The 18,805-nt window shown below is 39.6% G+C and overlaps 1 protein-coding gene across 1 annotated transcript; it reads right to left on the minus strand.

Moving 5' to 3' along the window:
- Positions 1–526: 526 nt before the first annotated feature.
- bfsp1 (beaded filament structural protein 1) lies at positions 527–13,642 on the minus strand. The gene is made up of 8 exons (XM_084735347.1): positions 13,105–13,642; positions 11,959–12,019; positions 11,393–11,488; positions 8,774–8,866; positions 6,489–6,602; positions 4,020–4,240; positions 3,076–3,167; positions 527–2,072 (listed from the first exon to the last, which is right to left on the minus strand). The coding sequence occupies exons 1-8, from the start codon at positions 13,476–13,478 to the stop codon at positions 1,084–1,086; spliced, it is 2,040 nt and encodes a 679-aa protein (XP_084591473.1). The 5' UTR covers positions 13,479–13,642; the 3' UTR covers positions 527–1,083.
- Positions 13,643–18,805: the final 5,163 nt, after the last annotated feature.

Below are 18,805 nucleotides of genomic sequence, written 5' to 3' on the forward strand. Positions count from 1 at the left end.
TGTTTGGGGAATATTTAGCATCACTTCCAGAGGTATCAGGTGACTGTTTTCAGCAAAAACCCACAGATAAAGTTAGCAACAGAATGGAGCATTTAGCCAGATATGTCTAGCTCAGGTCAAATATTTCTTATTTTACTTACAAATCCACGTTACTCATTCCGTCTTTCATATCTAAGGTCATCTTTGTGTCTTTCTACCTCCACTTCTCTTTCTCTTACTATTCTTCTACTCTTTCTGGAGACAAACTGAATCATACTACGGTAAATGCAGAGAACATTGTGCACTATTCATCGCAATATGAAAAATGAATGAGTTTCCTGTGGATGTTGCAGCCCCGAGAATTGACTGAATAGAATAGAAGACAGACTTCTTATCCCAGAGTTAAGAAGTGAAGGATACTGTGACAACCATCTGTAAACTGTTACAATACCAAAAACACATGCATGCTTGAGTGGTTTTATGAGCTACTGGCTGTGTGCGGTACTTGATGCAATGTGTCCGGCTAAAAGAAAACAAGCAGTATTAATTGATGTTTGAATCTTTTTTATTATTCAATATATCAAAGCAAATTAATACACAGCAAAAATATGCTGAGGGCAGGCAATGGCATCCAATTGAACAAATGAGCTCAAAGGGGAAAGTTGGAGTTCTAAGACAGAGTTCAGAGGGTGGCACAACTTCTCAGTTTTTATATCTTTTTTTCATATAAATTTTTATTGGTGGCAAGGAGCTTTGTCTTTCATTGTCCCAAGTTTTCAGACAGTAAAGGACTCATAGCATGAGCATTGGTGTTAAGTCGAACAACAACAGCAGTACTTATGGAACCAGCAAAACGTATTCTGGACGCAAGACCAGAGACCGCAAGCAAATGGAAGAGCATTGAATATCAGAGCAGGAATGTGTGGTTGGTCTTTAGCATGGTTGGTCTCAGAGACAAAAACATTGTTTGTATTACAGCAGTTTGAGGAACAGTGGCATTTATGCAGTCTGATACCAACATCCGTATTGTCTTCTTGTTACTGGACCTGAACCATGTACGACCCTGGTGGAGCTGACTATCTCTTCATGTCAGGCGACGTGGTTTCAATGTTTCTTCTTGCTGGACTTCTCAATCATGGTTTCCACCACCATGGAAGTTTCCTCATAACCTTTAACCTTGCGGCCATTGGAGAACTTCTCCACAGACTCCATCACCTCCACCTTCTCGTAGCTCATTGCGTCTGGGCTAAAGCTGCCAGAGCTGGTGCTGGTGCTGGTGCTGGAGCTGGAGCTAGAGCTGGTGCTGGCACCACGAGGTGCAGGCTTTGGAGTGGGCCCACTCGTTCCGTTGTCATTCCCGGTTTTCTTGGGATGACTGGCAGCTGGGGTGGGATCTCTGGGGCCGGGGCTTGGGCCAGAGGGTGGAGGGACTGGGCTGGGAGATTTGGAGTGAGGCTGAGGCTCTCCATTCTTATGCTTTCCTTTACCGCCATTAGCATCCTTACCTCTTCCACTCTTATCCTCCTTTTCTCCGCCTCCATTAGAAGGCAAGGTGGGACTGAGAGGCCTTGGATGAACCATGGGCTGTGGAGGTGGAGGAGAGGGTGATCTATGTCCATAAAGCTCATAGGGACTATCTCTGATAGTGACGAAGATGTGGCCGGCTGATGGTGTGGAGGTGCAGAAGCAGGGATCGGGGTAGCTTCCTTCACCGGTGACAAGGACGTAACGACCCTTGGTGTAGAAGTCAGCAATTGGCTCAGGCTTCTTGTACTTCCTCATTCTGTCTCTGACGATGTTACAAAGAGTGTCAAATGCCTTGCTGATCTGAGCGCCATCTGGGACATCCTGTGGAGACACTCCAGTGAGGACAGGTCTCTGCTCTCTTCTCTTCACCCTCTCCTCCTGCACTTCCTCAGGGTTCCCTCTTGTTTCTTCATCTGGAGCCTCTCCAGCGGTGCTCCCATTTCTTTCCTCCTGGCCATTGTCCATCACGTCTTTTGGGGTCAGCTCTTTCTTCTTCAGGACCTTCTTGGCCAGAATCTTTTGGCGAGGCTTGACGCTGGTGATATCTTGGATAGCCTGGGTGATATCTGGACACAAATGACATCATAAGTCAAAAAGCTGGAGCTGGTGAGCTAAGAAAAGAACAGAATTATGTATGCACTAGTGTTGTTGTATCTGAGGTTGGTCTTGGTCTTGAGACTGGTCTCAAGTCTCTCAAGTCTCTCAAGTCTCATCTTGCAAGATTTTATTTCAAGACCACAGTAAGAGAGATATCACTAAATTACCTGTGCAATTACATAAATGTTACACACCACAGTATAGAGGTGTGACAGCACTTGGTCTTGGCATCACTCTTGGTTTTGGCCATGACTTGTTCTCAACACTCAAAATCTTGGTCTTGTTTCATTCTCATTGCTCTGGTCTTGATCTTGAGTTGGTCTTGGTTGATTATAACTTTGGTATGCACCAGTGCCCCCAAATGTGGGATGCTAAATACATTGCTTTGAGAGACACAGCTTTGTGAGCTGTATAAGACTGAATCTTTAAAGGTCACACTTGGTCCCTTTCAGCCCTTCAAATGAACTCAGAGTTATTAGGACTCAGTACTCAGTACCATACTCCTCCTTGGAAGCTCACTTTAGGGTCCCTGTGAACACAAAGTGCTCCAAGTCTGCTTTTCCCTTTGCCATTGTATTGTAGCTGTCTAGGCCTGCCATAAACAGATCAAATGCACCGCAGTGGAATGCTCGAAAAACAAATAGATGGAACCATGTCCGCTGGTAATGCAAAAAAGACTGGTGGATGAGAGGTAGTTTGGTCTGAGGAAGATATGGAAGGAAGAAGAGGAGAACTGAGTCCTCTTTCAAATGAACTGACAATGTGAATACAAAAACAACCGAGTCCCTTTCCCATTGGTTTACTTTTGGTCCACTTAAAGAGTTTGGTTTGTTTAAAAAGGTCTGTATGTGGGGAAAAAAAAACCCTAAGAGAGAACACAGTTATCTCTACAATAGCAGCTGATTGTACGTGCACTTCACAGTGATTCTCAATGTAAACCAGCTGTGTGTGATGTGCTCACAGTGCCCTTACCTCTCCCCCTGCTTGATGCAGTGGGTGTGTGAGTGTAGCGGTAATTAGTTGTGAACAGGGTAATGGGAGTGCCAATTATCGCTGAATTCAACCTGCAGGAAAAAGAGCAGTGAAATGTCAGTAACAGCCATACAACAACCATGTAAAGATGTAAAGCTTTGCTATGCTGAGAAATGTGATAAGGAAATTGGTTATTTCCATTTTTAACAAGAAAACTACAGACAGTGTCACACAAATGTAGCTAATCTGACATGAAAAAACCCCTCTGTGCTTGTTGTGCTAGCACAGTACAGGAAAACATGTGTTGTCAAACAGTGCCACCTGCTGGCTGATTCTGCACTCTACATCTAACCTAGTTACAACAGCATGTGCCTCCTGTTATTTGAAGAGGACCTAACCCTTTACCTGTAAGTCACCAAGGTGTTTTGGGGAATGTGGGAGCTTTAACAACAGAGTTAACAACCCACAAATACACTGAAAGTAAATCACTTTAAATGTTACTGTTTTTAATAGAGAAGTGATTCTCAAGAAGCACAGGATGGTCTTGTTCATCTTAGATCTGTGGAGACCATCATGTAGGGAGAAGTTAATTAAAATAAAGCATAAAAAATCTTTTTTGTTGGCTTATCAAACATCTGAAGTTATGACCTCAGAATTGGTTTAGCTCTGCCTCCATCTTGAGAGTAATTTCAATCCTTAAACCAAGTTTCTGCAGCTGATGATTGATGTTCATGTCAGTTTCATGATTAAACCCATCTATCCTGGTCATAATTTGGTGGTGTAAAATTAATATGATTTACTAGGTTTCTAAAGAGCAAAATCAATTTCATTGCAGAGCTCCATTCTTCTACATGCCTTTTTTTAAAATAGCTATGTAGTCAGGCCTTGTATGTCTGTGTATGTGCATATCTGTCTATGTCGGCGACCAGGTGGAGGCAGTCTACCTGTTATCTTCGTTTTCAATGATCCTCTTGTACCTCTCCAGCTCATTTTCAAGAGATGTCTGGTACATGGCAAGGTGGCGACATTCACTGGTGAACTTCTCCAAGGACCTCTCAGCTTCCTCGATCTCCTTCCGCAGAGATTCGATTTTCTCGTTGTACATTTGGATCTCATCGTCATAACTCTCCTGTGTGTTTTTGATGGCTTGCTCCAACGCTGTAGTCTGAATGACAGAGGCAGGAATTAATTAAGAAATGATGATTTCAAAATATCACCTAGCCACTTGGGGACACAATTAGAAACAATGCTAATTGATTATGTGTTGCTAATGAAAATGAGAAGTTGAGAGAAATTAAAACTCAGTGTTTGATACAAGACTTGTGCAAATGAAAACTGTTTTCAGACAAATAAAACAGTAATTTACTGATGTAAAGCGATGCAATTGAAAACCAAATATGTCTGAAACATATCACATTGTAAGCCTTTACAGCAGTGGTGCCCAACCCTGGTCCTCAGGGACCCCTGTCCTGCATGTTTTAGATGTTTCCCTGCTCCAACATACCTGATTCAAATGATCAGGCTTCTGCAGAGGCTTGATGATGAGCTGATCATTTGAATCAGGTGTGTTGGAGCAGCCCTGCTTTACAGGGTCCAAAGAGGTAAGAGATATATGGTGCACAACATAAGCAGAATAAAGAGCATCACTTGTGCACACAGCAGAGGTCTGTCTTTAGTCAAAACCTGTAGGGACAAAACAGCCAAGTTGGAAATCAAGGCACGTTCCAAATTTGATCATGTGCTACTTAATTCCATTAACCTGAAGCAGCCCTGTGTCATATTTCTTATAAGGAAACACTGTCTTCACCGACTGTCCTGCTGTCATTAGGTGGTCATGGCTGACATCTAGTGGTACTTTTGCAGCATCTATCCGTTAGTACAACATTGCAAGGTGGAGGGCGATTTAATATCTTGCTCAGTGAGTAGTTATTAATCAGTAATCAATACCTTGAAACCTAACAATGAAATGAGAATAGCAAAAATTCTCTTTGAATAATCATTCTAAAAGCATATGTAAACATAGAAACACATTTATTAATTGAGACAGAAACATCAAATGTGATTGAAATATTTGGAGATTGGTGTGTAAATAAATACATAATTGATGAGAATAGGGCTGCAACTAATAATTATTTTCATAGTTGATGAATTGGTCGATTATTTTCTTGATTAATTGATTAATAATTTATTTTAAAATGTCAGAAATTGGTAAAAAAAAAAATGTCAATCAGTGTTTCCAAGAGCTCAACATGACAACTTCATATGTCTTGTTTAGTTCACAATCAATTTACTGTCAGAGAGGAGTAAAGAAACCAGAAAATATTCACATTTAAGAAGATGAAATCTGAGAATTTTGACTGATCAAACTGATTAATTGATTATCAAAATTGTTGGCAATTAATTTAATAAACAATTAATAATTGATTAAAAGTTGCAACTCTAGATAAGAACAGTGGCATATATATGTTAGTAGTTATCTTTTGAACAGGTTGTAGTTAATAAGACAAACAGCCAAAGGGTTTTTCTCAAAATCTGGGAGCTGAAAGGATTCTTTGTTTAATCTATTAGTTGTTTGACAGAAAAATAATTGGTAATTTTAATAGTCATTTAATCATTTAAGTCATTTTTAAAGCAGCAATGCCAAAAACTCACTGGCTCCAGCTATTCAGATGTGAATATTTTCAGGTTTCATATTTCTTCTATGATAGTAAAGTGAATACGGCAGATGCTATTTGCACCCGGCGTTGAATAGCCAATGTGGCTGTTAACATCCAGGTGTATATAGTCTAACATAATACAGACAAGCACCCTGATGTCTGTTTGATGCCTAAACCTAACTAAACAGTGACTGAAAACTGAAAATAATAGTTTAAATAAAGTCAACCAAGTCTAACTTTCTTCTTACTTCACAATACGCTGAATTCTTACTGTCCAAGACAGGACTCAAACCCCACCTTCCCATGGGAAAAGCCTGTGACAAATCCATTCATGCACTGCAGCCTCTAGTTATCAATGAATTTGTTGCTATTTATAGCTAGACCAACGGGGCCATATGCCAATCCTCACCCAGGTGTGTACAGACACTCTAATTGAATATATTGTACGGCTCTGGGAAAACAATTGTCCTATTGATGTTTTGTAGATGCATCAATTAAAATAATCTGCAGATTAATGAAAAATGACAATAATGGCTAGCTGTAGCCCTACAAAACACACTACTATTCTGAGCTACAGTGTATTCACAACAGAGGACAGGACTTAGTGGTGTCTGTCTTGTGATGGAAATACATTTGGTTCTTTTGTGAACTCCTTAATGTCTCTGTCTGTAATTACGGGCTTAGTGATTAAATAAGGAAAACGGTGCACGTAATCAACGGGAAACCTGCTGTTGTCATGGTGACCATGTGACCCACCTCAGCCTGTAGGCGTTGTTTCTGGGACTGCAGCTGACAGAGGGCGCTCTTATATTCCTCCAGCTGACTCTGCAGCCCCGGCACTTTCCTCTGGGCCAGCAGCTTCTCCTGCTCCTTTACACATTGGACACACAATCAATGAGAACATGCAGAGAAGCACAGTGTGTCTTTACAACATTAAGGCTACACCACACACACACACACACACACACACAAACACTCAGACAGCCAGAGGTTAAGTCTCTCTGAAGTCTCACTGTACTAAAAGGTTCACTGATTGATTTTTGAATTTATGGGCTCTATAACCATTGTGTTGCCAGCAGCAGTGAAGTTTTCTTTTCATATACTGTTTAAAATGAATCAATTGAGTGTTTGGAGTGCAGTGCCCTAAACCCAGAAACTCAAGTAATAATGATAAAAGTGACATAAGTGACGGTCATTAGAGCTTTACTTATTACCCCTGGTACGTTATCTATAGGCCTAGTAGCTAAGTAGTTGTGGTTCTCAGCATTTTAAATCACTTTAGTTCATCAAGTTTATGATATTTAAACATTTATTGGCAGCAGAGGTGTTCTTGTTTTTTGGGCAGATTTTAAATTAAAATCCAATTGCTTTTCATTTTCATTTCCATGTTTAGGAAGCATCACTGCTATTAATAAAAGTGCAAATTAAGAACGTCTCTAAAGCATAAACCTGATGAATGGGGAACCAAATAATCAAAATGAATTCAGTTTCAGAATCCCCAAACTTGCTTCCTAAACTTGAAGATCATTCATGTAGGGAATCATTTTCACCTGTGCTAGATCATTCCTAAAGAGCTGAATTGGGCGAAATAGAAATGAAGTGAAATTAAATGGCATTGATTGACTAAACTTTAAAGCCAATGAACATATTTAGGATGATTAAACTGTGTTAACACTAAACCTCTGGAGGCAGACAGAGGTTAATTGGTAAAGATTTATCAGCCAACCTATATTACTGCTGCAAACAGGCAGAAAAATGCTTTAAAAAAGGCTAACGTTCCCTGATAAGTAAGTCAAGCAGGTATGGTTTAAATCTTTTTCCAGTTGGTGGCTGTTAAACTTTTCTGACTTTTATGTCTATAAGATTATGGTGTTTTGGTGTGGGTGCACGTTAGCTATTTTGTACAATCAATGGTAATGTGGCACTGCAGAGATTAGACTAGCTTGTCTTTAAGCTGCAGCCTGTCTATTGAGTCTGTCACCTTGGGAGGACTTGGAAAGTAACATGTTTTCATGTTTATTTATTTATTGACTTAGCCTTCTAGCTTGTCTCTTGCTATCCTTAAATATTTGGCGAAGGATGGAAGAGATTTGACTGTGTAGTGTTTAGTTTCCAGTTAAATCAGGCTGAAGAAGTACAGAATTTGCTATTGAAAAGTGAACATGCAGCCTTTTTTTATGAATGCATACATACAGAATGCATTTGATAAAGAGTAGTTTGTAGTAACATATGTTTTCTAGGGGTATTTATGGTCATTTACAATAGGGCCTATATTTCTCTTGTAAATCCTCCACCATCAATGGCAGTTGTGTATTCTGTATGATGATCTTTGGAATAGATCATGCAGCCTACTGGAGAAGAAATGTGCATTGTGTATTAATTTTAGATGGACATGCAGCTATCACCGGTTTAACACTTGCCCTGTGTGAGTTTTCATAATTTGTCAATGTTAGAACAACAACTGGTGGTATATTTTTTGGATAAATTTGATGTCTTGGTGGCCTTTAATGTTAAGAAAAAATAATTTCTGATTATGGTAATGGAGAGCAATGTCTACCTTTATTTTCTTATTTTCTATGGATGTAAGCCCAACACAGCAGGCACGCACTGTGGCTCTTTGTCTCTCCCCACTGAAATTTAACTCAACCAATTAAACAATTTGCGCATCCAGAGCAGCTCAGTCTCTGAGAAATGTTTGTATAAATAAGACTCCAATCAGCTACACAAAGGACCGTCACTGTGGTCAAAAAATTAGCATGCACAGCCGTTCTTCCTGGCATTTGCTCCATTATGTGTCCTGACATTCTCAAATTGCTGTCCATGTGTCTCATGTACTTTTTGACTGCACATGCACAAGCACACGTACACACAATAAAACACAGACACACACACAGGCGCGGGCAACCAGTTGGACTGAGAGGCTGGTAACCTCATCAACCCCAGACACGTAGCCGGGCTGACACACATGCAAACACCATCTTCTCCCCCAGGGACCGCAGCACGCACACACATTCACACGGTGACAACATTAGTGACCTCACCTCGGAGATGCCCACTGACACATTGGGAACAAGGGGAAGTGTCTGGTTGATTTGCTGTAAAATGTTTACATAGGTCTGGATCTCCGCGAGGTTCTGAGAAGAGGAGGAAAATATAGAACATAAAACATTAAAGTCAGCAAAAAGGAGGAACATCCCTGAGCTGTTTCAGTTTGTGAGCTGTTTTGCAAACCAATTTGTCTGGTCTGCTCACAAGCCTCTTGCTTATTTGCTTTGTATTGCATATAGAGGATTGTGTGAGAGAATGAAAGTAGCCAATAAAAGCCTTTCATGTAGCTGAAACACACTGATAAATGGTATCCTGCATTTCTATACAGCAAAGAGGGTTTCTTTTAAAAATCCATTTGCACAAGCATAATCTCAGACCCGGTAATAAAGAGGAGATATATTTCCTGTCTCCCTGGGGGATTACTTCAAAGCTCAGGACCACAAGTCCAATATTCATGTGACACGATGCCCTATTCTTTCCCACATAATATAGTAATAGCAGTGCCCTTTGATATGCTATCTCAAAATTGCAGAGTCACGAATTAATTCGTCATCAAAAGCAGTATTGGTGTGAAAACTTAAAAAATATCAAAGCCTCTATGGAAAGCATTACGTCACTGTCTTGTTTTACTTTGTCTCAGCAATTTTGTGGCAATTGTGTTTTACCTTCAAGCAATTTCGACTGCACAGAGGGTAATATTTCAGTTTTTGTCTTTTTCTCTGTGCCTTCCTGCCATGTGTCAGTGCCTGTCAAGACGAGTGTTACATTTTCTCTGCAATCCTGTCCTCACTCACATCACAGCAGGTAAATTGCCGCTAAAGCCCCAGGTACATCACAACACATGTTTTGGCACCTGTGTCAAGGTTTTGTGCCTTGTCGCTCGAGTGGTGGTGGTCCTGAGGTCAACAGTGTTCAAAAGCAACAGAAAGAAAAACACGCTGAGGTCTAAAATGCTTTGAACAAGTATTCTTTGCTGTGGCTCGGGTTTCGCTGTCTGAGAATTTTTCAGTAAATCCATGGAAAATATACTGCCCTGAGGTCAAAGATGCTGTCAAAAGAACAACATGGAGTTAACAACAGGGTATTTCCAAACGTGGTAATCTTTAAAGATTGATAGATCAGAGGAATAAACTGCTTTGAACGATGACAAGGAATTATTAAAGCCATTTCTCAGTCGGAGGCTTTAACTGGTCGATTTAATAACAGCCATCGATAAGTAGAATCAAAGCAGCTGCTCACTGTCACTTCTGTGAAAATACATATTGATTTAGATACACTGATACAGCCCACAACACTTTCTCTGGCCACTGACAAGAGATTGATTTCTATAATATTTTATTTTATTTATTTATGCTAACCTTTTAAAGCTAAATATTGTATTGTGCATATAAGATTCAATTTAGATTAGGTTTAATGCCCTTGCGGAAGATTTTTTTGGTCTCACTTTATTTTACATTACACTGAGTAGATGTAAGAAACTGTATTTTGTCAACAAAAAAAAATTTGCTCTTCATTAGACCATATTAGTCTCTTCATTATACCTTCATTGGACTTTATTAAAGGGTAATTAGGGACACATTACAAAAGAACTGTACTGTAAACTAAAGTGAAATCAAATATCTGCTACTGCCCCATTTAAAAACAATATGAACCAAATCTGGAGCATTTCTAGTTTTTGTCTAATTTGATATGAAGTACGGCTTGTTATGTCTTATTAGTGTACTGTAAAATAAAGTGCAACCATTTTTTTTAACTGTCAGAAAAACACAGACACTGATATGGACAGTACATGAAATCTTTTTGTCTACATTTATCCATCCCAACTCACAGCAGTGTCAGTAAGGCAGTTTGTGCACGGCAACAGAAGAAAACTCCTGCTGATGCAAGTTCCTCTCCATTTGTAAATCCTGTGTCTCTGACATAAATGTCAGCGATACAGGATACACAGAATACACTGATGCTACATAATTATAGCATTTATAGACTAAGTTAATTTGCAAGATGGTCTCTCTTTGCGACTCTGTCCTGCAGAAATGGAATTTATATTATACACAACTGCAAATATGTTTTGAGAGAGCTGTTATGCCACCTGAATTACGTATCTTGACAACATAAACAGGAAGTCATTTTACCGAATGTAATTGCAAAACATTGACTGACGATGAATTTCATTTGTTTTCCAACAAGCAATCATGTTACCGTCAAAATGTACTTGTTTAAAGAAATAAGTGGAATACAAACATCATTTCTAGGACACTGGGTTTATCTGGGTCAAAGCACACATACTGTGCAATGAAAAAACATTTTCAGTTATAAAAAAAAAAGGACAAAAGATAAACAGAAAATTCAATAAAAGTACTATAAAAGTAGACTAAATCTAAAGGAGGTCTGACAATCGATATGCCTGATAACTGCTCAGGATCTATTTCTTCATGGCAATGATGAGATTTAATTGAGATTTCATGGCTTCCTATAGAAAATATTTATTGCATGACTGTGTCATCTTACAGTAAGAGGCTTGATTATCGTGGGAGTTTGAGACTTTTTAGTTGCACAATGAGTATGTTTTCTTTCTAGTTAAATTTTCATCATTTGTGATAAGCACCACTGACCTTCTTGTGTCTGTCTCTGGTGGAGTTGATGTCGTCCTGCAGGAACTGTGATTGGATCTGATACTCAAGGTTTCTGAGCAGAGCACTGTCAGCCTCCTGCAGGAGGAGAGGAGAGAAAAAAACAAAAACAACAGGGTACCCAAGGGGGGAAAAACTGTGAAATGTACAGTGTGAAGTGTACCAAGTTCAAGAAAAGTCACAAAAACACTTGAATGAAACACTGCAGAAAACTCTTTAGTTTCCAGCTCAGTAGAAATCCCAATTCATTGTGTTACATCTTTTGTATTTAGCAATAATAAACCTTTTCTCATACTTATAGTGCAAATTAAATTATCTTTGGGTAGATGTGCTGTATTTAATCAATCAATATGTCTAAAACAGTAAAATATTGACTTTAGTGACTTTTAAAAATACCATAATTTGCAAATAATTTTATGCTCTCTTGGTCCACATGCTCAGGTTTTTCCAGGTCTACATTTACAGAATTCTTATGCATATTTATTAAAATGCTATTCATTTAAATTCAAATGATTGTGTAAACAAACTTAAATTCGTCCATACAGTACCTTGTTTAACTGTTCCAGAGTGCCCCGTAGCTGTTCTTGATAATCACATTCATTTCTGTATCTGAAACATAAAACATCTCAGTTATGTGTTTATATAAAGCAGGAAAAGATAAAAGATAAAACATTAACATATTAAGCTGCAGTATTTCATGGTACATTATTTAAGTCTGATTGCATTTTGTCCGCACTGTCAGCGAGACAGGGCGGGTGATTTTTAACTCATCTCATTCTGGAAACACAACACCTCTGTGTTTGCAACATGTCAGAGCTGCAAATGGAAACTACACATGGTGAAATCCAGCTGTCTTCACAAGCTGATTTAACCCAACTAGGTCAATATTCTTTTCAGCAGATCAGTAATGTACTGAGGCTTCGCTGCCTGCAGATACCTGATAGCACTACTTCTGTAGATAGTTTATATCAAAGGGTTGGTTCACCACAAGTTCCAAAAAAACACTCCCTGCAGACATCTTGAGACATCTGCCCTGAAGACTCCTGCCACCACATCAATACGGCTGAAGTGAATTTCATTTGCAGTGCTCGCAGCATTTGTTACTCTGGACGATTCTCAGACCTCTTCGTGAGCTGTGTCCACTAGAACCACTGAACAAATAGTCTATTGAACCTGTTGTGTTCTGTGAATGATCCAGAGTAACTCGGAAAAAATGTTGCTTGTCTACATTGTCTTCAAGTTGACATTAATGTGAGCATGTATAATTTAGTATTTATCATCAAAATATTAAGTTTGAGGAACTCATGTGTGTAAGTCCTGAAAGTAAATACTAGAAATTCTAAGTTTAATTAACTTGAATAAGTAAAACTTGTATATTCATGTGAAGATAATGAGAACAGATTAGTTGATTCCACTAACTACATGTATTTTACAGTTACAATTATTTCAGTTTGCATGTTACAATATTCAGAATACGGGTATTTTTCAGCTGTTTGCATGATTTTCTGATCAAAAAGCAGTAAATTGATTTGACTTTGAAAACTGAGCATCCATTCTGACAGTGATTATCGATTAACTTATCTTCTTCTTATTGTCTGCTTTTTGATTTTTTTCTCTTTCTCTTAACATCACTCCACTCCTCTCTTTTTAACTTTTGACACACAGATAAGACCAACCACGGCCCACTCTCTTACTTGCTGGTGAATTCATCCAGCATGCAGCAGGCATCTTTCAGCTCTCGCTCCAGCTTGGCGTGGTCAGAGAACAGCTCTCGAATGCGCTGCCTGTTGACTTCGATCTGCTCTGTGAAGGCTTCCTCCAGGCCGCTGGCCTCTTCCATCCGCTGCAGCGTCTCCAGCTGCTTGCGGAACACGGCGTTGCGCTGCTCCAGGACTCGCGCTCTGTTGATGTAGCGGGCAAAGCGGCTGTTGAGCTCCTGAAGGCTCTCCCAGCCCTGGATGGCTGAGATACCTGCAGAGGATTCAGAGTCCTCGGTTTCCTCGTCGAAGACATCTGAGCGCTCATACTTTTCCTTGCGCACTTCGCGCAGGTAGCTGGTCTTGAACATGGTGGTAGGCTTCTCTCCCGTGGGCTGGTGGTATCCCCGGAGTGCTTGGTCCCCTTCCGCACCTTTATTGTGTGAAAACTCGGGTGCTCACCCTTGGCTGTCTCATGCTAGACTAAACGCTGCACAGCACTGGCCGCTGGCGAAATAGCCCCCAAAACCTCCCCCTGGCTGTGACCGCACATGCTGCGAGCCTGGGGCCTTCCAGAGTGTATTGTTGCCTTTGTGGCAGAGATTAGAAAAGCCTGCTGTTGATGACAAAGCAGAACCACAAATACAAACAATTGGCTGGCCCGCGAAAGCACTGGGTTGTCACACACCATTATTTTGGTTCTTAGTCAGCTGCTTTCTAGATCCCTGTTTGATATGGCAGATGGATGGTGGCCCGCCACAGGACAGAGGGGAAATTTCGTGCAGTGCAATTTGTGTGGACTGTGGAGAACTGTTCCTGCCAGAAGTGACTAAGTATTGACACACTGTGTACTCTGCCCTAGCAAAAAAAAATGTTGTTTTTTGTTTACAACTGGGTGCTAATTGTGTTTCATCTCATGATCTCAAAAGCATTACACAAAACACCCTAGATTACAGAATATTTGTTGATGATAAGCAGCATGCAGGCCCAGTTGGGGAACTGTGATACATGATCATACAGTGAATGTTTAATGGTTGTTTGGTCATTAGTTCCGTGTCTAGCCAAAACCAATCGTAAAGCAACACTAAAAAAGAGTACCAACCATAAAATTAAATCTAAATATCCAATTAAAGTTTCCATCTTTATTCTCTACACACTATGTCGTTTGTTTTAATGGAAAAGACCAAAGACAAGAGCCAATTTTCAAATGCAAAGGATGTGGAAATGTTTGTATTTTGCTGGGAAGATAGCTCTGAAGCTCAAGTATGGTATCACAGCAATTTATTTTTGTAATAACAAGAAAGAAAGAAAGCCTCTAGTTGTTTTCCTCACAGCGCTTTTGCCTGACATATCTATATATCTTTATTTCTCCTTCGTATTACCATCCCCTTTCTTACACTTACAATAACATTTATAGTGAAAATGGGAGACAGAGAGTGATAGAAGGATGAGGAAGAAGACAGAAGGGAAGAGCTTCTGCTTCAGCTTGCTCTCCGCAGGCATTTGGTCAGTCAAACTGTCCCTCCGGACAGATCTAGCAGGCTGTCTGTAAAATGGCTGAATGTAACACATGTCAAATGGCTTCACATCAGCATTTCAGCATATTTTAGCCCCAGTAAAGCCCATGGCTTAAGGCTGGACTGTGATAGGTCAGCTGCAGAATTAAAATTAACATATTAGATAAAACTTTCATAAGCATAATGGAGTGGATATAATGCTATTATAGATATGTTTTCATTCAAGCAATAGATGTATGCTTCGTTCACATTCACCGTCAGTTGTTACATCGCTCTCCTGATTGAGGTTATGGTTTCCTTCCGTCCAGTTTTCAGTTATTATTTCCTGTTTTATTTTTGTGTATTCACCTTTGTCTCTCATTTCAGATCCTCCACTTCCTGCCCTTGTGTGTTTCTTGCCTGTGTGATTACTTACCCCGCCCTAATTAGTATCACCTCTCTCTCATTACCCTTCCTCCTCAGTATATTTAGTCTGTGCTCCCCTTGTCAGTTGCCAGTTTCACATTCATATGGGATATACAAAGTCTCTACTTAAATTCATGCTGAAATTATCCTACAGATTTGACGTTAAGGCTCTGCATAATGACGTTTCAGCGGCCAATGATAATTTAGAGTTGTTTTGGCCACTTTCTGCATATGTTAACAAGCACACTTACACATCTGCAGCTAACCTTCTTCATTATCATCACTCATTTTAATTGTCAGTAGCCGATCTCCCAGCACAGCTGTTGACTGCTGTTCAGCATATTTTGAGCAGTGATCAGATTTCACAAGACCTCTGTGTTGGGTGAAATATGGTTGGTTATTTGTGGTGGAATTTTTTTCTTTACAAATTACAGACATGGCAGATTTGCATGTGTGAATAGGGCTTTAGTGTTTCACAGTTAGTGTTGTAGCATTAGTTCCTTTTATATTCCTTGTGTTTTTAGACCTTGTTTCCATGTACTTTGACTCAGGCTTTACCTTGCATTTTTGGATACCTTTGCAACTTGGATTGAATATCTGTGTGCTGAAGCCTGGTTGCAAGTAAAGACTTTTTATTCTATCTTCCCTGTGTTTTTGAGTCTTGTCTGTTGGCACCAGTGTGATATACTGTAAGTAGCATGCTTGCCTGAATGATTAAGCCATGCATGTTTAAGCACACACAGCTGTTACGGTGAAACTGCCAATGGCTCATTAAATCAGACATGGTCTCTGCATAGCCATCGATATTGAAATGATATGTATGGTATATCGTTCAGGGTACCACGTACGTTCTTTCTGAAATGTCAGACTTAGGATTCATAGTGTCTTCCTTTGTAAGTATTGAATGCTAAACATTGTGGAATGCTAAACATTCAATACTTACAGTAACATTTCCCTCAGTACCTTGACTGGGAATGTTCTCTTGAACTAATGAGCCCTCTCTCCAAGGACGCCTGACTGTTTCAGTCTCCAGTTCTATGCTGGATCTGTATCAGTCACTCACATACTAGCTGACTGTTTTATACATCAGTCTGTCATCTTTAATGTGTGATGCAGAATGACTGCTAAAGCCTTCCGAGTGTCCATGTGACCATAACATGCATTAATATTGTTCATGTACAGAACATATAAGATGCAAAGTATTGTCACCAGTATGGACACCACATGTAACAAATGTTTCCAAAAAAATGTCACTGAGGTTTCATTGTGAAATTGTTTTGAAATCCATTTCCACATTGTGAACTGTGGCGCTACAGCCAGGAGGAAATGGGCAGTGACATTCAAGGGCACCTCTAACCTGCAGCCAGTCAAAGCTGATTCAGTTGTGGTTCACCAACAATGTTTTTTTTTTTCTCTCTCTCTCTCTGATTGAAATTGTAAGACGGGCTCCCACAAGTACATTAATACACTCCTGCTTCCCACCGAAGCAAGTAAACCCAATGAGATACTGAGTAACCAGATATTCAGTTGACCTGCTGCCACCTAACCATGTTCTGATATATTTGTCATTTAAAATTTGAATATCATGTTAACAAATCAGTTCAATACAGTATTTTCCCAGCAAGAAATATTGCAAAATCTTTATTATCAGCTTCTGATTTATGACGTGTCATTTACACCTTCATCTTTTCACATCTCACCTTCTGTAATGGCATTTTCAGCTGCTTTAGTCAAGCTGCTCTGGGACGTCTCCAGCTTATTCAAAATGCTCCAGCCAGGCTATAAGAAGGACTGGCTGTAGATCACACATTATCTCTATCTGAAGTTCAGGGTTGATTTTAACATTGTTTTAATTACTTACTAGACATTTCACGGTCGTGTTCCTGCTTATATTTCTGACATTTTGACCCCTTACACAACCACACAGATCAGCTGAGTCTGTCGCCTGTTTCAAAGAACAGTTAAAAACATACGTTTTTAGGCGGGCTTTTCATTTGTTCCAAATGTGTGATATGCTGTATCCTTTCTGTTGGTCTTATGTGCATATGACTGTCTTTATTTTTTCAAATGTTTACCTTTTACGTGCTCTGTGCTTGGTGTTTTATTTACCTGTACTGATGTTGGAATAAATCACTTTGTGACCTGTGTTTTTAAAGGTGCTCTATAACACCCATTCATGTTCTGTAAAAAAATAAATAAATAAAAAAATCTTAATAATATCACTCTAATCCAAATTGTTTGGTGAAAATGTATTCTTTAAGGATGTGAAGTATATGTAATTTACAAAATGTTTTGGTTTGCTTTAATTTTTCAATTTCTAAACTTGCCAGAAAACACCCTTGACACCTTTCAAACAATTTGAAAATGTGTTAAAAGCCTTTGAAATCTGTAACTAACAATACTACCTGATAATATGCAGATAAAAAAAATGGTATTAAAATCATCTTCTTTTTTCTCAGATTTTTACAAAAACATAAAAAAGGGACAGCTATACCCACTGTCTCACTTCCTGGTTTATAAAGAGGTGGGAATACTACTCAACCACTGGTAAGCTTCCCAGTTTTCTGACAAATTCACTGAATAGCATTCCTATCAGATGTGAAGAAGCTGATGTCTGCATTTGAGAAAGAACTTTATCACTCGGAGGTTTGCCCCTTACAAGGTTTAATAGTTAAGAGTTTAATCTTTTAAAATATATAAAGCCTCCTCAAAAAATAATTCTGTCCCAATTCCAAAGAATGATTGATAAATAAAGTTTATTATTTATATTTATTTATATAAAGAGACAGAAAGAATAAGCAAACAATAAAGAAAAACAGAGGAAAAGAAGTGAACACCAGTAAAAGTGGTGAGCAATGACCGTGTGGACAAATGCTGGCAGTGTTTGGACAAATACTCACTGAAAAAGTCAGTGTCTCCACCAGCAGAATCAACAATTTGCCAAAACAGAGTGCCTCAGTTCAGATTTAAACCCCACTTATATGGATTCTGTTTCACTGCTGCTTATACCTCCATAACACTGTCACCAATAAACTACCTGACTATCTGTCCACCCTCACGCAGGGGCCGTAGATTATAGGTCTTGTGCATACTCTCTTCATGGTTGAGGAGAACCCGCCCGGATCTCTCTGCACTCTTTTCCCATCTATATTCATTGGTTACGAGTGGCAGTAAATCCGAGGCCTGGGTGGGATTAGAGAGCTGTCCAGAGTTGGAAATGAAAGCCTCGTGTTTATCCTGCTGGTCAGGCCTCCTGGTCTACAGCGACAGACACTAGCAAGGCTGAGTGAGCAAGTAGACCTTAATATTTAGAGCGCAATAAAACCTAATAGGAACATGCAGAGGCAAGTCTCTCATCTCTTGTGAGCTCACAAGTGGATCTGTTCAAGCTCTAGAAAGAAAGTTTTTCTTTAATCCTGTGTTCATTATAGATGACAGAAGGACATGTCTGCTACTTCTCTTTGGGCTCTTGTTATCCGTGATTATATTTAAACTGCGCTGACTATATCTGCCGGCGCGCTGCACTCAGTGTGAGATGACACAAAAAGCCATCTCGCTGCTATTGACAGATGATTGTCAGAGGCGATATAAAAGACAGGAGTGCTGGCTCTCCATCACAATAAGGAATTGATCCTAAAAAGTCATCAGTGCTGCTGTCTGTGCCAGTTTATCTGCTGTTCAGGATGGTTGACCACAGAGATGGTGATCCAAGCTTTCAACAGCTCTGTCTACGCCCCTGACCACAGCCTCGCTAATGACCGTAGCACATTTTCAAG

Source organism: Lutjanus erythropterus, chromosome 14 (genome assembly GCF_056507025.1).
Source record: "Lutjanus erythropterus isolate fLutEry1 chromosome 14, fLutEry1.hap2, whole genome shotgun sequence".
NCBI classification, from domain to species: Eukaryota; Metazoa; Chordata; class Actinopteri; order Lutjaniformes; family Lutjanidae; genus Lutjanus; species Lutjanus erythropterus.